General features: G+C 40.9%; 1 protein-coding gene across 2 annotated transcripts; it reads left to right on the plus strand.

Annotated features, from left to right (window-relative positions):
• Nucleotides 1–10,905: 10,905 nt before the first annotated feature.
• DCAF4 (DDB1 and CUL4 associated factor 4) lies at nucleotides 10,906–23,998 on the plus strand. Of its 2 annotated transcripts, none has more exons than XM_035539900.2 (13): nucleotides 10,906–11,200; nucleotides 12,791–12,888; nucleotides 14,121–14,278; nucleotides 15,772–15,854; nucleotides 16,459–16,561; nucleotides 17,544–17,687; nucleotides 18,327–18,376; nucleotides 19,586–19,665; nucleotides 20,971–21,066; nucleotides 21,178–21,275; nucleotides 22,064–22,240; nucleotides 22,478–22,592; nucleotides 23,528–23,998. In XM_035539900.2, the coding sequence occupies exons 1-13, from the start codon at nucleotides 11,097–11,099 to the stop codon at nucleotides 23,719–23,721; spliced, it is 1,500 nt and encodes a 499-aa protein (XP_035395793.1). In that variant the 5' UTR covers nucleotides 10,906–11,096; the 3' UTR covers nucleotides 23,722–23,998. The 2 variants fall into 2 exon arrangements, with proteins under 2 accessions (XP_035395793.1, XP_035395794.1); XM_035539901.1 differs by lacking the exon at nucleotides 10,906–11,200 and adding an exon at nucleotides 13,956–14,023 and having other exon boundaries at nucleotides 12,789–12,888.
• The last annotated feature ends 561 nt before the right edge of the window (nucleotides 23,999–24,559 follow it).

A 24,559-nucleotide genomic window follows, 5' to 3' on the forward strand; every position in this document is an offset into this window, starting at 1 on the left:
AGCAATACCAGCCAGTGGACACCCTTGACAAATGCAAACTCAGAATTTCAAGATCAGATATTTCTTGTGTTAAGAGCACATACATTATGGCATTGTTTCCATTTGTCAAACTTAAAGTAGGTTTCAAGCTTATTACAGACAGATCTTTCCTTAAAGCTGAAACAAAGATCAACATGTAATGCGCTTCTTCAGACTACAAAAAAATGTCCTCCTCCAAGGAGGAAGGGTAAACATAACACTCAGTCCAAGTAATTGTCTCGAGAAAAAAAAGCCTTTAGCAGCCTAAACATCTTAAATCCTTCCACTTAGCCCAACTTGTGCTGAAGTGGAAGGAGTTTGATGGATTGCCTGGGAAAGGAATACAGTGGCGAAATGGTTTGTCACCGGCCTTGGCATCAGTGCACCTGACATTACTCTTGAGCATTTTGAAAGCTGGGCAGGACGCTTCTGCTGCCACACTAACACAGAGCAAATTCCCACTTTTCCACCTCAACCCACCCAACCCTTCACACCACATCCAGCCACAGATGGGTGGCAGGGCAGAATGGAACAGCCTGAAAAAAAGCCAGTGGCAGTAGCTAATACCAAATGGCTGCCCATGAACAGAATGCATGCAGAGAGCCTCCTACAAGAAAGAAGGTGCTGTGGCAGGTTGAAACAAAATGCAATGGAAAAGCCAAATAAATGAAGTCTTATAATTTGTCCATTACCATTAGGAACATTAAAGGACACAATCCAATTGCTACACCCAAAATTAACAAGACTGTGCTTGTTTCATTCCTCAGGTGAATTTAGGTAGTCACATCACACATCTGACCCACAATACTTACAAATAACCAAAAACTCTAACAAACATATTTTGATATTTTAGGTCATTGCCTCAGCAAGATGATCCAAAAGGTGTACTGGAATCTCTGAGGGAAATGCAAAAGGTTTTTAGGTAAGGAACCTTTAAATACCTTTCCAGGATTTAGCACCTAATCCAAATTCCATAAAAATAACCCTACAGACTTAAATAGGCTTTGCATCAGATCAGTCAGGGTGTGTCTTTACACTCCATGGCCAGTCTTGCCTACCTACCAGCTACGTCATGACACAGTCAACCTGGAGCTGTCTGCAGCTAGCTTGAGTAAACTGGGCCAAATTACTGCAACAAACTACACTAGCCAAGTACCATGCTTACTGTATGCTTTACAGGTGAACAAAGCTATGCACAACTTGGCACGAGAAAGGAGCTGCTGGGCCATCCTACAGGACTTACTGTCTCAGGCACTGTTCCATGCAGGTGGAGCAGTACAGCTGGTAGTTCTGCAGACAGTGGTTGACGCTGACTTGCAGCCCCTCTACAAGCTCCACCATTACAAAGCTTTTACACAAGCAGACCACAAATGCTGGTCACAAGCCTGAATTTCAGAAATGGAAGAGGAAAGATTGTTTCATCAGCCAGCACAGTCTGTCAGTAATGTTTTTACAAAATTCTAAGGAGACAACTTTGAACTGGAGCAGTTATGAGTTCACTCCTTGTAATGGGTAGGATACATTTAACACGTTAAGACTGGTACGGTTTAGATAGATACAACAATCTCTTAATGGCATTGCTTGTATCCTTAGATTATATCTACTATAACATAACCAATAGAACCTATCTGTGGCACACATTCAGCAAGCATTTGGCAAACTATGCATTTCTTCTAAACCACACCTTGCATATTGCAGCTCGACACAGGCCAGCAGCAGCACAGACCCCAGATTCTGCAGCAATAGCCAAGCCCTAATAAATTATTTTTTAACTGCAAGTACCAAGCTCTTGTCCTCATTAGGCACAGCCACATCCTTTGTGGCTGTGCTGCACACAAAACTTTTAATAACATCATTTCTAGTTCCTGTAGCACTGCTTGTCACTACCAGCAACATTGAGAAAGAAATCGGGGCCACTCAATAAACTCTTTCCATTGAAACTCTTTCATTGCATCAAACCACCTTGCACTAATTCAGAAAGGCTGTAACCATTTACTATCAGACAGTACATTTCTAGTGCATTCCAAGTCCTTTCATCAGCAGTAGAATCGAGGGTCTGGAAGTAATGGATTTTTTCCGAGCTCTGCCCTGAAGCAAGGTCCCCTCAGTCCCCCAAACGAAAGGACACTGAAAGTAAGTTTTGAAGAAGGTCTCTGTGACAGTTTCCAACCAACTTGCAGAGAAGCTTTTTTGGGAACTGAACTTTATTGTTCCCACACAACTGAACCCAGCAGGAGAGACACTGAATCATAAGACACTAAAATGGCAGGTAAAGCATGTGACAGACACGGAAAAAAGCCTAACTTTCCATATACAACTTTAGTCTCTTAATTACTTATTATGAGTCAGGAAAAAGATTTTAGGGTATAAACAGGAGCTGCTTGAGAACAACAGCTTGCTATTCAGTCACAAGTCAAAGACAGCACACTCTAGGCACTACCCCACAATGTAAGAATCTATGGTGTGCCTAATTTCTCAATACTCTGTACGGTTTGTTAGAGCTAGAAAAGACGCAAATAAGGATGTCAAGGACGGTCAAAGATACAGAACAACTTCTGTTGTTTGTACAAACAAAAGGACAGGGCAGGGGGGTCAAACGTTGGAAGAGATGGAAGAGATGGTTAAGGTGAGATACACTGTATGTCAACCACCAGAAGGGGCATAGCTCTTGCAATCCTTAAAACAAAGATGTCACGTGCCAAACAATTTCTAAAAGGCAGGTTCAAAATTAACAGCAAAGGGACTTCTTCAGGTTGTTAACAATTAAGTTATGGAATGCCTTGTCAGTTTATTTTGAGGGGAGTAGGGTTTTTTTGTTTGTTTGTTTGTTTGTTTTTCCCTGGCTAGGCAACTGTGGTTTTGATTATTTTGTAATATTTTTAAGGTTTTCAGTGATTTTCTTTAATGAAATTGTCATTATCCTTCAGCAGAGCCAGTTTACATTACTTAGTCTATAGCTATGCCTGCAGATTTCCCAGCAACCTACACTTGATTGTAATGTTTATTTTATCTCTAATGTCCTGCTTTCAGCTATCTACCCAATCTAAGCTTTTTTTAGCCTCCTGTCATAGCATACTACTGAACAGCAAGCACTTCTCAGGTACAATTATCAATAGACTGATTATTCAATAACTTGGTCAATCTGCCTCAAAGTTCAACCCAAACAGATCATGATAAGCAGGTCAAAGAATTCCAAAACAAAAAAGAGAAGACCCTCAGAATATTTTCTGCTATTTCTTTCACCTTCATTTAACATAATATATTTATGATGCAACCACCACATAACACTGGTATCCCTCCTAGAAGCCATTTTTAGAAGAAAGTCTCCTCAGGTCAGAAGAACTTCTCTGTTGGACATGGTATACATACAGATCTATACCACGTGAAAACATTCACCACCTATTTTAATTTTATCTGGAACCTACAGGAGCAATTTTACTTTGCTTACTTATCATCATACAATACCTCCTCCCCTTTATGTTACTGTTCTCAGAGTTGTTCTCTTAGACCTTGACCTTACGCACATGCACACACCACATGAATTTTTCTCTTCTTTCAGACTTGGCATTCTGAACTGAGGTGATAAAATAAATTCAGTATTCAAGGTGAGGATGCTCTACCAGCTGACATAGTTGCACTGTCTGTTAGCTTTAGGAAAGCAGGCACATTTTATAAAGAAAGAAAGTAAATGCTATTAGTCAGCTTACACTCAATTGTTACCCAGGTAGAAAAAATTGCTTGCTGGGTAATTAATACAGCCTAAACCCCATGGTATGGTAGCATCTTAAAGTCTGTGGAAGCTCTTAACCATTTTATATAGAGTGCTCTGTCATCCTTCCTGATTTCCCACAAGGTTATAGTACACAACTTGTATTATCCTACAGCCAGTTACTTCAGTTATTCTTTCCTTGCAACCTGCAGAACTTTCCAGCTCCCAGTTAGGAAGTGCATTGCTCAGGGAAATGATAGCTCAACCAACCCTGTACACCATCTTCTATATCCTACCTCCTCTTTCAATCTCCATCCAATTAATCTGAGAGCTAAAGTTTGTCGTTTTAGAGTTTTAATTTCAAACTGATAAATTTGTTCTTGTATGTGAAACAATTACAGCTTCAGTTCCACAGAGAAGGCATGCGGTTTGAGTTGACTTTATACTTTTTCAAGGCCTTACAAAATACTGCTAGGGGTAAGAGACTATTCTCATCTGCAGTTTTGTTTTAATTCAGTGAATTATGTAGTATCTCTTTTCAGAAATAGTTAATTATTTCCCCATAAGTGTTGTATGTCTTGGTATACAATACCTTTTTATTTCATTTTTTTTTCCACAGCTACAATGGAGGTAACAGATCATGAACTGCACAGAATTTTTTTAGTTTGTAGATATGGGACAGATCCTGCAATGCCATTCCCATGGGTGGACTTCTTCAGTAGGCGTATGTACTGAAGTCTACAGGCTGACGTTCACAGTGATAATTACAACTGCCCACAGTTCACTGTTCCCCAGTTTCCGTGCAATGAAGCAGAGTGTCTGTGGAGCCATCTAGGAGACGTGAAACAGGCACCCCAGCAGGGTGAAGGCACCACCAAGACCAACCAAATACCAGTGTATACATGCAATTAAGATGACTGAAGGCACAGTGGTCTAAGAATAAAATTTAAGACTGAGGCCACAATGATAGCTCTGGAAGTATCCAGAATATGAAAGGGTATATAAATAGTAATCAAGACATGAGTAGAAGATACATATTATCATTTTGAGTCTAGGTATCTGCAGATTGATCTCTTACTTCCCTTCAATCCCTTACCACCAAACAAATCAAAGAACCCACGCATGCCCTCTACAGAACGTACTGATATATGGAAACTAACTTTCCCTCCTCCCACCCTTCTTCCTTCAGGATATACTCCTGAAAGACCTCAAAAAAAGCAACAACTTACTCTTGATACTTTACATCTCAAAAACCTCCCACGCTAGTCTGTAAACACTGGGCTGAGCTTCTTCCTCCTCCTGCTCTGTTCTTCCTGAAAGAGGATTGAGAAGCAAGAATTCTTATTAGATAAGACTTTCAATCCCTTTTCTCTCTCAAAAAAGAGACCACTTGAAACAAGAAATTCCACCATACATCTTCAAAAACAAGAGAAGCAGGGTGGGGAGAGACACAAAGCAAGTAACTTTTGTATTGTTCAAACAATACTTTTACAAGCGGGTACATCTACAGCACAGAATACAAGATAATTGAGCTAGCTCATGCTCCAAGACAGCACTGTTCATTTACTGTGCATTTCTGAGAACCACACTCACATGATTATAATGCTTCCCGCACTCAAGTCTTACAAATTACTTTCCTTTGGATGAAAGCAGGATATAGACTGAGAAATGAAGCATTAGCAGCCCTGTGACACTGTGGATTTAGCTAAGTTGCTATGAACTTCAAAGATAAAGCATTGCTTTCTGAAAGTGAAACACTGATTTCCAGATTGACATTACTGGAGATGTTTTTTTTTTTCCCTGCATTATCACGGGTCTCTACATCTGTTCAAAGCCTGTGTATTTAATATAAAAAAATCCACTAAAAAGATGATTCCTGTGGTCTATACCACCAATTTTTCCTCCAGTGGGAAATCAACTGTCAGAGACGTGACATCCACTATCGATGCGTAAAGCAAAACAGCTCACATCTCTGTATAATAGTAAAACCTCACATCCAAAGCAGACAGGGGAGAAGAAGAAGTACACAAGATTTTGACCCCAAAAGAAAATACTTCCTAGTAGATTCTGACCAATGCTTCTCACTGCCACATTTTTAAATATGATGCTGAAAATCAATCTTGTAATCGCAGCACTTTGTGTATTAGATACCCATAAACTGAACAAATTAGTCTGGGAGAAAAATGAAAGAGCTGCCAGCTGCCACTGTTCTAGAAATGACATTATTTATACCATGAACTTAACCTTCCAACACAGAATCCTAATTTTTCCCCTATGAAGATGCAGGACAGCAGTATTCAACACAGTTTTCTTGAACAACCACACCATGAGTATACTATATTCTACAATGGCTCTGCAAGGAATAAAAAGTCCAGTTCCAGTTCTGTGTTCTGGCAGTGTAAAGCCTAGTTACAATCCTTACCTGCTTGACAGATGATTTTACCACCTGCAGACAGTTTTGTTTTTTTTTTAACCAAAAAAAAGTTCACAAAAGCACTAAAATCATTAACAAATAGGTCAGGTTTTGTTCTGAAGTGACAGACGCGAGACCTACAGCACCACAGGAAAAAAGACAAAGCAGTCACTTCTGCCCTTAAAACCACTTGCAAATCCCATGCCTTCAAACCAGCATTCTCTCTATGCATACATAAAAATGTGGTATGGAAGTCCTGGTGTTGTAGATTGATATGTTCATATATGTGTATGTACATACAACGTACATATACCTACAGCTCCATCAGGATAGGTACATGGATCAGGAGTCTCCCTGCAACCACCCCCTTACTGAAGTCAATAGTTGGGGGAGAATATTGATCTTTTTCTCCTTCTCCTTTTTTTTGCCCCCCACCCCAACCAGCTCCAAGCGGTGGCAGCAGCACCACAGCTCTGCACGCTGGGCTGTTGCAGTCACAGGAAGCGAGCTGCAGTTACTGAGGCAGCAAACAGCCCAGCCACCTGTACTCCCCACAGGAGAAAGTGGAAGGTGACAATGGAAGGTCTCAGAGAGGGGCTTTTACCAGAGACCACCTCCTGGAACCTGCTGGCCTGTCTCATGAGACCCGTAATACCACAGCTCTGTTTCTTCCAATATAAATTGTTGGTACCTACTTATGCTTGTATAATCTACAGTAAATCTTCTGACTACACCAAAAGTCATGAAATCCTTCCACTAAAGTCATAAAAGTATAACCTAAATATCTTCACTACTGTCTTTCGGTGACACCTTCCTATGCACGTGTGTACAATACTAAGGGCTGATAGATACAGAGCCTACCACAAAGTTTCCAGGTGTCACTCACCGGTATAGAAGTACTCCTTGCCATATTAACAGCCAGAAGTATTAGACTTTTTTTCCCATTATTCTTTAAAATTCCTCTTAGCAAATGCAGTGAAGGACTGTGAAAGTGCAGGTGCATTGCCAACTTTTCAGTTTTAGCCACTCACTCCCTCCCCTCCCATAACCTACAGGGGAGACAACGCTGATACGTCAGGAGAAAGAAGTTTCTCCTTCCTACATGGAGAGAACTCTGGTTACTATATGTAACATCAGCACCCCTGCACCTTACAGCTATAAATACAAATAAACAGACTAAGTAGCATTGCAAAGGGATTTGTTGGTGTACTTCTGCTTTTTTAAATTGATTTTCATAGAAATTCAATACTTGCTACAAAGAGATCAAAACGAAGTGCCCTACAGAGCCGAGAGGCAGAAGTTTTGTGTAAGTGCACTGCTGCTCTCTACTGGGCCTGATCAGATCTTCTCCCATATCTGTACAGCACCTAGCAGACCCTGAAGGGAGCTGCATCTCTAAGATCATCAGGACTGCTTTAGGGGCTCGAGATTTGAAAATAAAATAAATGTACATTATTAATCCTTATATAAATTATAATAATTAATCACCTCAAATGCTTCAGTGGTACAGTGGTTTGTTCCTTCCTCCATGACCTGATGCAGGAGAACCCAAAAATGATTTTCACCATGAACAGCAGATCTACCCTGTGGGACAGCAAAATATTCTAAGAACTAAAATAAAGTCAAGCAGTAACTTTCGTATGCAAAAATATCTAAAGTCCTCGATGGCATTGCTGCAGAACTATTGCAGCACATAAGGCAAAAGGCATACAAGGTTACAAAGGATCTTAATATAACTGCTTTGATTTCACTGGAATTAAATTAAGGCTTAATTGCACCATTAGACAAAATCCTGCTTTTGATTACCCTACACATTTGCGGGCCCCTGTACGCATTCCAGTTACCATAGCTTAATGAGTTGCCTTGAGTAAGCTAAGCTATAACTAGCAGACCACATACATTTAGCCCCCAACAAGTATGAGATAAAATACACAGCTTAATCCTCAGCACAAAAGACGTTTGTGCAAACTAACCCTAGTTTTCACAAGTGACTATTAAAATGGACACAGGTTCAGGTATTGACGCTCAGTTGAAAGACAACACACTGAACTGCAATAATTCTAACCCAATGCCTAAAGCATAAATTCCAGTGTGAATAACAAAGTTTGTTTCTTTACAGAACGTTTTAATACAATTTACAATTAAACTTAACTAGCAAATTAAGTACAGACTGAAAGCATGCATTTAATGGGCTACCCAGGTATAGATTTAGCCCCAAGTGACATAAATAGAAAAAAACACCAGAGCAAACGGGGAACAGAACTTGAGGTCAGACTGCATTCTGCAGAGCAGTGCAAGACCTGGCCTGAGAAGAGCAGCATTCAATAGCGACAGCACCAGCACAGCCAACTGCACAAAGTCAGACTGAAAATAACCGCTTGTGCTACACTTCTCAAACTGAAACTTCCCCCTCCTTTTTGATCGTTAAGCTTCGTGAAAGTTGGGCCACTGTAAAACATCGCGCAGCTCTCATACCCAAGTACAGCCTGCAACACTCAGCACTAGGAAAGCCTCAGCTGAATCCACTTTCGGGGAACACAACTCAAAGGAAGTTGTGTTCCCCGTGGAAAGGGTCCAAAAGAGAAACCAAGAATGACTGGAGCTGGAAGTTGTCATCCATAGTATCTGAGTGAACTGGCATGCTTTAGCCACCATTTAATCTAGAGAAAGACTCAAGTGGGACACCATAAACAATTTTCAAATATGTAATACGGTTGCAGATAAGAGGGAATAAATTGTTTTCTACATCCATGAAAGTCATAAGGAAAAGCAACAGTGATTTTAAATTGCAGCACTAAGCATTCAGGTAACATCTGAAAAATCTTTCAGTGGGCGATATAATAAAATAACCAGAACAAAGTGAACAAAAAGGCTGTTTCTGTTAATCTGTTCTTAAAACAGATTAAACAAACAATTGCTAAGGAACAATGGAGGGGTGGTAAGCATATGTGTGGAAGGGGGTCTTATTTGTTTTATATATTTTATTTGCATGCATACATACACACACAGAGCAACCCAGTGACCTCTGAAGTCTCTTCCAGTCTATTTACATGTACAAGGTTCTATAATAAGCTTGCAATACAAGTGAGAAAACAGATCATTTATCATACTTCTCCCCGAAGGTAATTCTATCTCGGTGGAGTCAAACCCGCAGCTTACAAACAGCGCATTGGTCACAAAACCTTCAACACTGCTCACTGGCATCAGAAATTAAAAAGTTGAAATAAGGCCAGCGAAAAAAAACAGGTATAACATTACTTGTAAAACATCTGATGTTCTGAAATATTATGTACGAGCCAGAAACAACAGGGAAAACTATTTCCTAGACTCCTGCCCACATGCATATCATCAAATTTCAGATGATCAAGTATCAATACCTTCGAAACTGTCATTCTGGATCCAGTCTACGGCATTCACAGTATTAATGACTTAACAGCTCCCAGATAGTGCTGCTCATGCAGCTTTCTATAGGGCCTTTTACTCTCCTCCAGTTAACGTGTGAAAGTTCAGAATTATCTTCTGGAAGCTGAAAAGCCAGTATTGCTAAACCACCTTGAAAAACAGGCCTAATCAATGAGAAATGCCTTAGGACCAGACCACACTGGTCCTCTGCCTTTTAAAGAGGCAAAGAAATAGAGTTCACAAGCTATACAAGCTACAAGTGAGTTCTCTGACCGTTCCTACCCTTAAAGACATGCTTTCTTTGGCCACTTTTATTTCTATGCATTTTGAGCTTAAACACAGGCTAAGTGAGTGAGAGAGAGCAAATGGAAGAATCACAGAATGGTTTGGGTTGGAAGGGACCTTAAAGATCGTGTAAATCCAACCCCCCTGCCATGGGCAGGACACCTCCCACCAGAGCAGGTTGCCCAAAGGCCCATCCAGCCTGGCCTTGAACACCTGCAGGGATGGGGCATCCACAGCTTCTCTGGGCAACCTGCTCCAGCGCCACATTGCCCTCTGAGTAAAGGATTTCCTCATAATGTCTAATCTCAGACTACCCTTGTTTAGTTTGAAGTCATTACTCCTTGATTATCTCCCCAAAGCTACTCTCACACCAAGCACCACAGCAAGCTTGAGCAAGGTGTAACCATTCCGAGAAACAAGTTAGAATTCTGTTGCTTATTTTCCTAATATTGGGTTTTTCTTATCTAAAAATTATCAAAGTGACAAAAGAAAAATCTAACTTCTTGTTTGGGTGGAAAACAGTTAAAGCCAGCCTCGAGCACAACCTTAGCAAAGAACAGTGAGCTGTGCCTCTTACAGGAAGGCACTGAGGCAGCAGTTACACCTTTTTGTCGCCCTCCTCCTGCCAAGGACTGCTCCTTCCTCCCCTCACCCGCTGGCAGTCCTGGTGCTGATGCCGTGACACCACCTACCTAAACTTTTGCTGCCCGGCTCAAAAAGAAAAAATAAATAAACCTAAGCGTTATGAGACCCCAGCTGGGAGGTCCCTTCAGAGCCACCCTCCCCAGAGCTGAGGGAAATGGCTGCGGCGACCCCCATCTCCTCAGAGCCCGGGGCGCACCGACCCCACCCCTCACGGCACCCCGCCTTCACCCCCCAGCCCCGGCTCTCCCGGCGGCCGCCATTTCCCTCCCGCCCCTCCTCGAGACGTAGAGAGTGAGGCAGGCGGAGCCCTGGCTTTCTGCTATTTGGCGACTGAGCTGTCTGTCAAGCGGCAGGGCCAGCTGAGGGCCAATCAACGAGCGCCTATCGGGGCGGGCGGGCCGATGGAAGCGGTGTCGGGGGGCCGGGGGGGTGGGCTGCGGCTCCGCGTCAGGGCGTGTGGCTGCCGGGCCGCCCGCGCCCCTATTCCCGGGGTGAGGCGCTCTGCCCGGCGCCCCTCCGGGGCTCCCATCGCCGAATCCCGGGGGAAGGAGGCGCGCTGACACGGCGGCCCCCCCCCCCTCCCCCCCGAGCGCGCGTGTGTGTCCGTTCGCTTTGCAGGCAGCCATGAGGGGAGGCCGCTGGAGCGGCGAGGAGAAGCGGCGCTGGAGCGCTCGCGGGCACAGGCACCGGCCCCGCGGGCGCAGGCAGCCCGGTCACCGCCCCGAGAGGCAAGTGCGGGGGTGCGGGCCGGGGGGGGGGTGCCAGGCCCCAGCACAGCTGCGGGGCGGTGGCTGTGTGGGAGCGGGGGGCTGCCCTCTGCACATTCAGAGGGTGATTCTGGTGTGCTTACTTGCGGGGGGTTCTGGAAACTTACCGCACGTTCGCGGCTGCTTGCGGATTTTAAACTGAGATGTGGTCCGTGAGGTAGTCTTTGCAGGCGTGTCTCCTGCCATGAACCCTTCATCAGCAGGCAAAGATAGTTCAGTGAGAAGAAAAGTGTTTGTAAGTACTCACCGTTCCCTGCCATTCATCTCACGCCTCAGTGACTACCGGTGTAAAAGCTATCCTCAAAGGATCTCTCTAAAAGTTTAAAAACACGTTGAGTATTGGGGTGATAACGCCACACGTAGATCAGGAAACTGGGGCAAGGTCTTAGGAATTATCTGTTGCCTCGAGAACTGACACTTTCAGAAAATGACACTTTAAATTTCAGAACCTATACTTACCAGTATTACAGCTATTTTTATGGCTCTCTTTCTTTCCTGTGTGCTTTCATTGGTCTCTTACAGGAGTAAAGCAGGCCAGTCCTTTAATACTACAAGCATTTCTTTTAAAAAGTATTTTCGGGGAAAGATATGCACACACGTATGAGTTGCCCCATTGATTCTAGTTGTGTAAAACGTTAGAAATGCAAATGGTCCCTAATTCATAAATATAGAATAAAGTATTTTACTAACAAGCTTTAAATTGAAGTGCTTGAGTTTGGTGGTTCCCCACCCCTGTAGATCAGTTACATTCTTTAAAAATTGCAAACTTGTGTGACTGAACAGCAATAGAGCTGGTATTAAAACCAGAATTGCCTTGTTATTTTGATTGAGTAAATTATGACTCGTGAAAAATATTTTGGCCTAATGCTTTTAAGATGACCTGTCTCAAAAAGTGAGAATTGTATGGGCGATTCAGAAAACATCCTAATGGAATTTCACTCCTCAGCACTGACTGTGCCTGTTTAAATGGCTTCCAGAAGAAGAAAGCTGCAGTTACCTATTTTACTGTGATATTGATTACAAAGTTTTTCTTTACTAGAGTTTTCATGAAATTTTTCTTTGGTTTGCATGCTTCTGAAGCTCCTCGGTGAGCTTCCTGTCATGAAGACAATGGCAAAATACTTTTGACCTGACATCATTTTTTTTAATCCATGCCATTTCTTTCACTTTATGCTCTAAAGTGTTATCCTACTTTCAAGGGTGTGCTTTTCTTTGAAACAGAGGGTATGGTAATATGCCCAGTACTAATCTTTTGCTGAAGAGTTAACTACACATACAGAAGCAGCAACCACCTCTAATGTTTTAGTAAGTAATTAAGACTTTTGAGATACTGTTATCTCTTGTGTTTTTGAGAGGTTTTTAAGCTGAATGTTTGTACTGTTCCTTTTTCATAGGTTGGCATACAGTGATATACGCAGTGTGCTTATCGCAGACCTGCAAAATTGCACTCTATTAGTGTGACTAACAAGTTGCTTTAAAGAGGCTTTGTGGAAAAGATGTGTAGGGCAATTGTGAGCCTGTCTTGAAGGCAGTACTATTTTTTTTTTTAAGGTCTGAACAGGAGGAACCACAAACCTCAGTGAATGCAGAGCCCAGCAGCAGTGGAAATCCTTCTTCATCCAGTTTAACACAGAACTCCGTAGTACCAGGTAAGAAAATCAGTGTCTGTATGCTGACTTTATTTTAAAAAAAATTGGTAGTAGCTGTGTTAATAGTACGGTGTTAAAGGATGGATATAAGCAGTAAAGTTTGTAGAGAAAATTAGTATCTGAAAAGGTGATCTAAAGAGATGTAGTAAGTAAAAATCTGGAGAGCAGGAACAAAACACTTTCAGGCCCGGAAGTCCATCTTTTGTATGAAAACTCGTGTGCTTAGCCAAGCTATTATAAACTGACAATAATAGAATTTTGTTTTTCTCTCCAGAAATGTTGGTTTGGGAAGAATATGAACTTTTTTCTTTCTTATATGTGCTGAAGATGTTATAAATTATATCTTTCAATAAAAATAAAAAGACAGTATGTAAAAAAGTAATGTAGATCAAATTAGTCAGTCTTCTAAAAGACACAACTATCCACCACTTTGGAAAAATACAAATTCATTTCTATGCCTTCAGTGTATTTGTAATCTGTAAGAAATACTGTCTGGCTAAATCATCTGTGCATTCATTATTAGGGAGTCAACTGGCAAAACCAGACTTGGTGCAGTAGCAATGCTATAAAAGATGATGTTCCGTTTGCATTCTGGTTTTCTGACTCATTAAACATCCCTAGGAAAAGCTAGGCCTGTGGGAACATGCATACCTCCACAGCAGGAGAGTCCTGAAACACCCCTGACTCCACAACCTCTTAGCAACAGACAAAGCCAGAGTGTAAAGTGATCTTTTTTGTATATCACTCCTTTGTGCTTAAGAGTTTGTGAACCTGTTAGGAAATAATGTATATCATTCAAAACATTTATTGCTGCGTAAACAGATTTTGTATACTACATGCAACGTGCTCTTACCAACTAACTTTACATTTTTTTGAGTTGAATAAATCTTGGTCGTTTGTTGCCAAGCTGAAATCTAAGACATACTGACAAGGAGCTGAATTATAAGCAGCAGCAAAAAGAGGTTACTTCAAACGCGGTTTCTAGTAGTAGATAAAGGTTTTTAAATAAAAACCCTCAAAGATGTTGGTGTTCACCTCTTCTGAATAAAATCCTTTTTTCCTCTAAGTGGTTGCCAGCTATTCCCGGTCTGCCTATCATGCTTGGGACCAGCTATGAGCAAGAACTTTGAGCCTTGTGAGTCTGACATTTCCATGAAGATGTAGGATGTCAAAGAGTAACAAATAAATTTGGTTATGCATCTGATTTTGCTTATTTTTGCCACCTTTTAAAGAACTTCCAGGATTTTACTATGACCCAGAAAAAAATCGCTATTTTCGCCTACTGCCTGGACATAATAACTGCAACCCACTCACCAAGGAGAGTATTCAGTACAAGGCAATGGAGAGTAAAAGACTGAGACTCTTAGAAGAGGAAGAAAAACAAAACAAGGTACGTTCTGAAATAGATTGCAATTATCCTTTGTGTTCTGTCTCAAGACAGATGATGAGCTAAAATCCTTAGATTTTTTGACTGTGATACAGTCCCATAAGCTGTCTGAAGAAGCAAAAATTTCTTTTTGCTGAGAACTTATATTTCTTGAAGTCTTTTGGTTGTTCCACACAGGAATGAAAGGAAGTCACTAAAACAACAACAAAAAAAACTTGTAAAGAGACAGGAACTCTCAGAGTAACAAATTGTCCAACAATTACAGTTGAGGCAGGACATTGGATGCCAGGTTTCAGATCCCTGCCATGAATTGGCAAAGTGGGATCTCAATTGTAGGCTTTCTGTGTGTTTAATAAATATTTAGGCTGTGTGCCTAGACCCTGAGGAAATAATACTAACGATGTTTTGTGGAAACAGTGTTGTAACGAAGAATTTTCTTTGTACAGGTAACATCAAGTTTGGTCTTATCTTTATGCTTTCAAGTTTGTCTGGAAAGCCTGTATACTTTTCATCATAAAGTGCTGCAGCAGAGTTGATAGCAATACTACATGTCTGAAACCTGGGTAAAATACCTAGCAAGGGTGGCTTTAATTGCCTGAAAGCCAAGTCTTATAACTTGGCAAATCAGTGTCTGAAGCTCAGCTTAAATATGCTTTTGTTTGGGAGAGGAGTGTAGTATTTTTCTCCTTAGGTAATCAAGTTCGTTCTTTCAACAAGCAATTCAGCTCTTCCATCTTCATTATGAAAGTGCTGTTGTTTGGTGGAAGGATGGTGGTGGTGGTGGAGGGTTTCTCTTAAGCTGTTTCCATGAGAGGTTTAGTTTTCATAGATCCTATACAGCTGCTGGCCATGTAGTTGCTAATGGGAACAGTGAATATACATTTCTTCTCAAAATCTGGTTATAGAATCAGACATCTGAATCTGCCTCCTAAATATGAATGTTCTGACTCTTCAGTACTTTGACAGAGCATTATCAAAAAGATTTCTTAATCCCTAACTCTGCAAAGTTCTCTATTCTTTGCTCTCCCTAGTATTTATAAAGTGTTCACCTGAAATTTTAAAAAGTGATGAATGGAAAAGAAACTTAGTGCAGCAGTAAGACTGCATGTTAATAGCAGTCTTGTGGTGATAGAGCTTTGCTATGTAATAAGATTTAAGGTGTTAGAGTAAAAACACAGGGTGACTTCACACTTCAAGCTAGTACTGTTGATTGTGTCAAGCAAAAATAAGAGGGGTGTTTTTTTTCCCAGTTTTTGTATTTATAGAGATACCTGGAATTCACAAGAGTAGATTCACAAGAATACTTCTTTCTTGTGTACTTACTGTGGTAGACCAGGGAAATGTTGCTGAAATGCTTTTTATAGACTTGAAAACATTATTATACATAAGCTAGAGAAAGAAGTTACCCAAATATCCCAAATATCAAACACCAATGGCCACGGTTGAATCATAAACAAGAAAATAACTGAGAACACTTTCATTTTATTCTCTTCTAGAAAACAACGAGGGCTGGACTAAATTCATCCATCCTGTTACAGAAAAGGCAGCTAGGTTTGCTCAGCTCCACAAGCTATTGCAGGTACAATAATGTGAATTGTCTTCTCTTTGCAATATCAAATCCTGCTACTTGTACAACCATTGCTGTCAGTTTTTTTTTTCATTCCTCACTCTTCCACTTAGGACAGAGTAACATATTATTTATAATAACAAAAAAGTTATATTCTTTTATAATCAAATCTCTAAAGTGGTGAGAATTCAGATGAGGAAGATATTTCCCAATCTCAGATAACTGGAGTTTAAACCTTCACATTTTTTTTCCAATACATGCTGTTTTGACACATAGTGCTGTATGAATACAGTTCAGCTTTTCTTTGGATTAGTGCTCTTCAGTTGAAGTGGACGTTTTCCCCACCATTAGAATCTCTGTGCTCAAGTTCAATAACAGTGTAGAAAGCAAGTTAGTGGCTTGCTATGTTGTTGTTCCTGCTACTTGAGATGTGCTGGGGTTCAAAATGATGGGATGAAATTCAATGAACGGGTTATGTAAGTGAAATTGTAGCATGCTAGTTTTCAGGCATTTTATCTTCTGCGACTGAGAAGCAGTTCTGACTATCTTATCAACAATTCTTAAACCTAGGCTTACCTGAATTCCTTCTCTCCTCCCGCCCTGCCTGCTTTTACAGGATGGTCCATGAACTAAAAGTGAACTGCATGCAGAGGAGGAAGATAGAAATTCACAGTCCAGATTCCTCGGTTGCTGGAACCAACAATTTTAAAATAATTGTGGTATGTTATGACAACTGTTAAACCTTTCACATAAAGAAAATCTATCTTCAGTGAAAATTGAGGATTTTGAAATCAAATCCTATAGGTCAAATTTTGCTTTCAAAGGTGCGTTATTCCTGTTGTATCAGTTCTCGAAATCTGAGCTCAGTAGTTTTTAAACAGGTAGGAAGAGGCTGTCCTTCCTTAGAGAGGAAAATGATGAAAAGGTTGGATATGTAATTGATTTGGGGAGCTGATCAATATGTCCTGTTGGAAATAAACAGGAAATGAGTGGACAATCAGTATGGTCTTTTTTTGAAGGGGGAGAAGAAGAAAACTGAAGAGAAGAACTTGGGGAATAGCGAAGTCTGTAGTGTAGGGAGTCCATGTAAATGACTGTAATGATTTTGCATCTCATACTCTGCAGGCAGTTTCTACTGGTTTTGGTGACGTGTTTGTGCAGGAAAGGTCTCTGGAGCAAACAACATAGTTCCTGTAGGAAGCTCTTGAGGACCAGCTCCTAGCCTTATAAACAGAGCACTGCATAGGTAGCTGGAGCTACGGGGTTGGAAACTTAGTGTTATAAAAGTTGAAATATAGCAGCATCCCTTTTGCTGTGATGTGATCCAGAAGGAGGAAAGTCTCTTACACTTAAGCAGCATAGAATTCCACATTCACTTTTGATAAGATTTAATTACTAGTTTTTTCTTTGAGTACTCTACTGATACCAGTCTGTGCTTAATAATAACAACCAGAGGAAGTATCTGATGTAATGGGAAAGAATATTTATTATTGTTTAAGGACTGAATAAATTTCTTTTTTAATGATGTTTTTTCTATATCTGCATTAAAAAAGGTGTTGACCACTGTTTAAAGGATGAATGGAAAGTTAATAGTGTTAACGTGACCAATTCATGTTTCTCCATTTTAGACCTAATGCAGCTGCCTCAAGCCATTTTTTCCAGCAAGTTTCCACTAAGTGCAACGATGCTTCTATTTTACAGGCAGATGTTGCTTGTGAGCGGATATTTACCGTCAATGACGTAGAGCACGGAGGATGTAAATACGGAATCATCAACCTCAGTGGTTTGGGGAAGGAGTCTCTCACTGTAGAGATGTATGACAACCTCTACTTCACGAACCGCAAAGTACTGTGTTCTGTTCTTGCTTCCTTCAATTGCTGCATTCTCAAAATGCTGTTGCTTGGTAGGCACGTGGGGAAATGCATGAGGGGAAGGGGCTAGTAGGAGAGAAAGGAAGAATCTAGCAGTAAACTTGTCTCGGACAGTCCTGAGGACCAGCATTATTTATCAGGAATGCTATGCTGCCATCAGAACGGAAGACCATGTAGAAGTATCACCTTCCAAGGATAGCGCTTCAGGGTTTCGCTCAGCCGTAGCTGAAAAAACTATGTTGAGAAAGTAAGATTTGTAAGCTTCTTTCTTTAAAATAATTTTGGGAACATGTGTTTATCTGTATACATAAAGGATATTTAAAACAGACTTCTGTAATCTCTTCATGCTCAGATTCTGTTAAGGATGATTCCTTAAATAATAGGATGTGCTTGGTGCCTTAGTCCGTATTTGGACAGACTTCTCAATGCTGCCCTCTCTTCTGTACACCTAAGAGGAGAATAGGGATAAACTGCACTTGTGCTGCTACCATGCTATTGCATGAGCTAAGGAAGTGTGCCCAGTGCGTAGTTTCATGTCATCTTTGCATGGAAATGCCCTTTCATGAATTGAGTAAGAGGTCTACACAAACAGTATGTCTTCTTGTGTCTGAAGGTGAATTCTGTGTGCTGGGCATCACTGACTCATCCAGACTCCCATGTTTTATATCCTTTTAAAAAAGCAAAATGTCAGTGCTGCTTTGACTATTCTGCATCATGCTGCACAGAACATAAAATTTTCAAAAGACATCTCATGTAGTTGCCCCAAAAATCTTCTTTTCTAGAAGACAGGGAAAGTTGTAGAAAATAAATAAAATTGGAAGTTGTTGGGGCTAGTGAGACAGATGTATGGAGTTTTGTTCCAGTGTAATAAAAGGCAAAATTAGGTACTTTTCCTGCCCTGGAGACTTCCCACCTCATTAATAGTGCAGATGCTGTATGCAAGATGGTATAAGGATTAGAAATTGGCTGGGGCGACAACAAAAGAGAGTTAAGGCAACTAACTTTCTTTTTTAAAAAGTGGAGCTCTTTGAAAGGGTGTTGTTTGGTTTCTGTTGTAAACCATCGCCATGTTGACTGGAGGGGAGAGGAGAAGAGCAGCAATTCGTTCAAAGTGGCAGAGCTCAGTGCCAGAGCATGTCCTGCAGCTTTATCTCAAAAGAAAAGGAAAGTTGATGTGTAGTAAAGGAAGCAGAAATGGACAACGCAGAGTCACAAAAGAGAGGAACAAAATGGAATTTTAAAGTGGGAGATGGCAAGCAATGGAAGGTCTATGGAAGTGGCATTAAAAGTGGCTATTAAAAGAGGAAGGGATACTGATAGGTATGTAATAGCTCATGGGAAAAGCAATGCAATTCAGAACTGATCCAGAAGGTGGCAGGAATTCATCAGTCTTGCTTAGAGATGGTTAGGAGTTGGGGATTAGTTAGGTTATTCAATGTTTTTTCCTATCCATGACATAGATTTACCACACTAAACTTGAAAAGCAGTTTCAAAACCTATTTATACCCACTATAATTTTTAGGAATTATTTTAATGCAGTCTAAATTGACCCTTGCCTCCCCAGTGCATGTAACCCTTTCTCCAGCTCATCTCCATCAAAACAATTCTATATTAATGCTGTGTCATCGGCATATATGGTCTATATACATATACACAATTGTGTTCTTTCTAGCTCATCCTATGAAAGAAAGGAAGTGTCAAGACTTAATTATGAAGCGTAAGGCACAACAAAGTTCTTGGAAGACATTACTGAACAGAAAGCGTTATGAACTACAACTGTGTCAGAGCATCTTACTTTTCCCAGCTATAAATATTAGGCAGCCTGTTCCATTCTAGGAAAAAATCTTTGTTTTCCTTAACTCACTCCAGCAAGCTGTGTCTCATGGGAATCGCAGAAACTCCAGGCTGTGCCAGTTTGCTTCCAGCATCATTGTTCAGCAGCACTAACCCAGGTAGGATGTTTTTTTTTTTCCAATTTTGGATAGTAGTTTACAGTAGTGCAAAGAGTACAAGGGAAAGATGTCCACATTTCAGTAGTTGGTGGGCCTGTTGTATTCTTGTACAAAAAAAAAATAAATCTAGGAAGTCCTGAGCAGTATAAGAAATGAACAGATGAAAGAACTTACCTTAAGAACTAATTAGCAAGCAGTACTCAAAGCACTAGTTTATTTTTAGCTTCTGCTGATGTTACGCTTTGGCAGGAGAACGCCCTGCTTGTAAAGTAAACATTTGAGATTATTCATATGAGTAGCTTGGCCTTTTAAGTAACATGCAGAAGCTGCACACAAGAAGTACTCAAATTTCCTTATAGACTCACTAGAATCATTTCAGGATACTTTATCACAGTAGCTACTCCCTATGCTCAGTGGATTAATCATAGGTGGAAAGCTGGTAAATGTCTCAGCTCATGGCTCCTTGTACTAGACATCGTGCTTAGTTTTGTGTAAGCATGATTGATTTAGAAAATCCTTTATCGTAAATCTGATGGCTGTAGCTGTATTGTTTATATTTTTTCTGTGTTCTTGGAGACAGCAGCCATGCTGGTACCTTCAAAACAAAAGTAAAGCCTACCCCATCTGCAGCATGGTTTTAGACATGTCACCTGTGCTGCCTGACATCTGTGTGATTGTGGCAGACATGCCATAAAGTAAGTGAAAACTGTGCACTTAAAGTACATGCGTTGTTAGGCCTTGTGCAGGAGCTACATGAGTAAGACTCAAACCTAGAGTGCTGTTACTTCACTAAAAACTGTTTTAAAAACACAGGCCAGGAGAAGCAGGGAAGAGACAGTACTAATTTAATCTAAGTTCTTTTTTTTTCCCCTCCCTACTTTTTTTTTTAATTTTTCCATCTTCACTGTTTATAGAACTTCTAAGTTAGGCTTTGGCTGAACTACAGCTTCTAAAGAAAATGTTCCGTGTTTCCAGCCCACTTGTCTTTAAAAAATGGCTTACTTAGTGCTGTAAGGCAAGTGTTACTTTCTTCTTCTCTGATCTTTACTATCATGGTCAGCCCTCTGACTAATGAATAAATTTCACAGTTGTGTATATGTATAGACTGTAAGTCTTCAGCTTACAACGGTGAAGTCCCGTTTTTGTTTCATGTCTCTTGAGTAGCACAGGAATATTAACTGGGTATCATTGTCTCTGCTTCTAATTACAATGTTCAAAGAAGCATGAAAGTCCAGAGAATCTTCCTGAGTTATCATCCTGTCCTTACATTTTATGGATGCTTCATGTGGTGTTTATTTCTCTTAGGAGATCGACCTGGAATGCTGTGCAGCTTCAAGATATCTACTGCCTGGTCCTGTGCTTGGTGCCTGAATCCACAAGCAGACAACTGCTTCAGCACAGGTGATCTGCAAGGCTAGCGACCACTTTTGTCTCAGCAGGAAAAACTTGTTGCATTAATCTCCCTCCTGCAGTTCAAAGTACAACTAAACGAACATAATCTGTCTCCTTTAGGCCTGACACGACGAGTTCTCGTGACCAATGTAGTGACAGGGCATCGACAGACATTTGGAACCAGTAGCGATGTCTTGGCACAACAGTTTGCCACACAGGTAGAAAGAACCATACACGCTTTTTTTTTTTCAGAGCATTGTCATTAGTGGGTACTGTCTGTTGATGGGGCTCATCATGTTGTAGATAAGGTTATGATGGCAGCAGTTATTGTTCGATAGCTGTTCTGTAACAGAGTTGATGTGGTCTGATGCTGGCACGCAGTGGAATAGCAATGAAAAAATTAACTGACTTCAACATCTGTGGTGTTGGGGGTATTTTTGTTAAATATTCGGATGTAAAAGGGAAATGATGGAAGTACAAAGAGCACAGTAATAATGCATTGTAGGTTGTTTTGTTTTTTTCAAAATGACCTAATTTCATTAACACTTTATGTATTGTCTCCATCAAGAAGAAAACAATTAGAATTTTATAGCTGACTTGTTCACAAAGATGTAGTGAGAGGGGTCAAATCAGAACATGAGAATTCCAGTTCCCATTCTGCTGTTATGTTAGACTAAGTTCCTGCTAACCTAGATGAACCTTTACAACTGAGGTAAATAATAAAATAAAAAATATATATAAATATATATATAATATTTTTTAATTTTTATATATTATATATATATTTATATATATAAATAAAAAATAAACTGAGGTTTGAATGGAACTAATGAGTTGGCTCAAAAATGTTGCACTGTGTAATAAAATTCTGGTTCCTAATGCTTGTGTTAATAAAATAGTTGGACAACTACACCAGTGAACTCAAAAGCTTGACGTAGGTACTTTCTCTGTAAGTTATAAGGTCCTTTCATATGCTACGCAGTACCCCTCTTTTGGATTCTTCCAGACCCCAATGCTGTACAATGGCTGCCGTTCAGGTGAGATTTTCAGCATTGATGTGCGTCAACGCAACCGCAAGGGCCAGAGCTGGAAAGCAATCCGCCTCTTCCATGACTCAGCAGTTACATCTATTCGGCTTCTTGAGGCTGAACACTACCTGATGGCAGCAGATATGGCTGGGAAGGTACAGTTCTGCTGCTGTGGGATAGACAGTTAGTTCCTTTCAGTATCTGGGCAATGACGCACTTACTCCGGACCTGAGGGTGGATGGCTGTTCTTTGGAGAGTGGTATGGAACTGGGTGGTAGTTCCCCACAGGGGCTGTCTTTGCTCATCAGTACTAGATCCACTTATTTACCAACCAGCAAGTGATCTCTGCTTTGTTAACGTATCCTCGTGTGAAAAATTACTTCAACTTTCAGATAAAACTCTGGGACCTGAGAACAGCAAAGTGTGTGAAACAGTACCAAGGTCATCACAATGAATATGCTATCCTCCCTTTGCATGTAAATGAGGAGGAAGGACTTCTTACAGCAGGTGGGTTGACTTTTTCTCTTCTACTTGTAAGTGCAGTGATTTTCTTATGCTTGAAGAGTGTTTCTTAGCTGCAGCTGTTGCAAGCAGTAAAGCTGTTAATTCTTCAAAATTCAGCAGAACTTTTGTAGGTGATTACAGTACATCTAAAGCAAAAACTAAAATATTACAGATGCGCACCTACTGTAATCACTCCTGCATAGCTCTCAAGTGCTTTATCCACTATGTTCAGGAAGTCCCATTATCCTTTCCACAGTGCGGCCCAAGAGTAGAGCAGAACATACTGGATTTTGAAGGTCAGGGAAGCAATGTGTTAACAGGAGACTTGAAGTAATATCTCTGTATAGAGACTAAAGACCATGTATAGGCTTCTTTGATGCTACAGGTCGTAGTGTGGTGATGGACTGAAGTGCTGGCACATATGCAGAACTCCCTGTAAATTTTCTGTCACTCAGGGTTATTTTGAATACTCCTGGCTACATTTTGAGATTTTTTTTCCAAAAAGGAAAGGTAACAATAAATGAAGCAAAATTCCTAAATCCTCATAATATAGCTAGACTTGAAGTCACTGTACATGTAGTGTCTGCTGTTCCTGGATTTTTCAATAAGTGATGGAATAATGAGAATAATTCTTCTTAATTTGACAAGCTGGGTTTTTATCCGCTTTTTTTGCCTAATAATGAGGAAAACATTCTAAATACTGATTTATTATACCTCTTATTACCTAATAAGAAATGCGTATTCTTGCCACTTTTGCAGTATTCAGTGTTGTTTTGTATCCTGTTTTGTAAAGTATGGATAAGCACTTTGCCTGCAGGATGTATAGAAATGGTTACGCTTTCTCTGTAGACCACCTTCTGCTTCTTTGATGATAGTCTTGCAGAGCCATGTAAAGTACTTCTTGTGTGATGTTGACTACTGGTGTCCTTCCTTTCCAGTTGGTCAGGATTGCTACACCAGAATTTGGAGCCTCCAAGATGCCCGTCTGCTTAGAACCATCCCTTCTCCCCACCCAGCCTCCAAAGATGCTATTCCCAGTGTGGTGTTTTCTTCAAGACTTGGGGGTAGACGAGGAGTCCCTGGCTTGCTCATGGCTGTCAAACAGGATCTCTACCACTTCTCCTATAACTGACACAATTGATACTCTTTTCAGACCTGGTCTACAAAGCTGCCAGCCTATACATGAATTCAGAATATTTACGCTGATCACCAGGGACATGGTTTAGTGGGTAACAGTGGTAGTAGGGTGATGGTTGGACTAGATCATCTTGAGGGTCTTTTCCAACCTTAATGATTCTATGTCATTGAGTCTCTATGTGCTGCTGTGAAATTCAGAACCTCCACTAGGTTTGGCAAATCTTGCTGTATATATCTCGGACATTTGTAAATAAAAGCTGACTGCTGATTAATCTCTTGTTGTTCTGCAGCTGTACTGTTCTCTCAAACCCTTGTGGGCTTAGGGCCAATTGGCTGCTAAAAGGGGGCCAGGAAGGCATCAAGCAGCAGAAACGTCTTCCAGCAGAAACGGGGGACAGAAGACCTGCTCTCCAGGCACAGACTGGGGATAGTGGTAACCATAAGTATGCTGAAGAGCACCTGTATTGCCGTAACCCAAAGGCAGTGATGGATGTTGTGCAACAGCAGGCAAAGCAAGCCTGTCCCTGCTCTCAGAGAAATCTTCACTGCCATTCTCTGGGGGTATGGCATGAGCCTTCTAGGCATGCATCAAGGTTGTGGTGCTGCAGCCAACTCATCCCTCTGCATCCCTGCTCAGCCTGAGCTCACTGAGGAGCACACTTTATGGGTGGATCTCTCTTGGCTTCCTCCAGAAAGGAACTGTGTTGAAGCACCCGATGTGCTCTGCAGTGCAAGTCTAATACAGGAAGGTTCCCTTTCAAGAGTGAGCTGCAAACCTGGACATCCTGTAGTTTTATGTTTTGGGTTTTGTTTTCTTTGGGGGGGGGGGGGCA

The sequence above is a fragment of the Cygnus atratus genome, chromosome 5 (genome assembly GCF_013377495.2).
Source record: "Cygnus atratus isolate AKBS03 ecotype Queensland, Australia chromosome 5, CAtr_DNAZoo_HiC_assembly, whole genome shotgun sequence".
Classification (NCBI taxonomy): domain Eukaryota; kingdom Metazoa; phylum Chordata; class Aves; order Anseriformes; family Anatidae; genus Cygnus; species Cygnus atratus.

Coding starts and splice junctions, on each gene's coding strand:
- DCAF4 (XM_035539900.2), top strand. CDS start 11,097: ATGAGGGGAGGCCGCTGGAGCGGCGAGGAGAAGCGGCGCTGGAGCGCT. Junction 21,067..21,177: donor AGACAACTGCTTCAGCACAG/GTGATCTGCAAG, acceptor TGTCTCCTTTAG/GCCTGACACGACGAGTTCTC. Junction 22,593..23,527: donor GGAAGGACTTCTTACAGCAG/GTGGGTTGACTT, acceptor CTTCCTTTCCAG/TTGGTCAGGATTGCTACACC.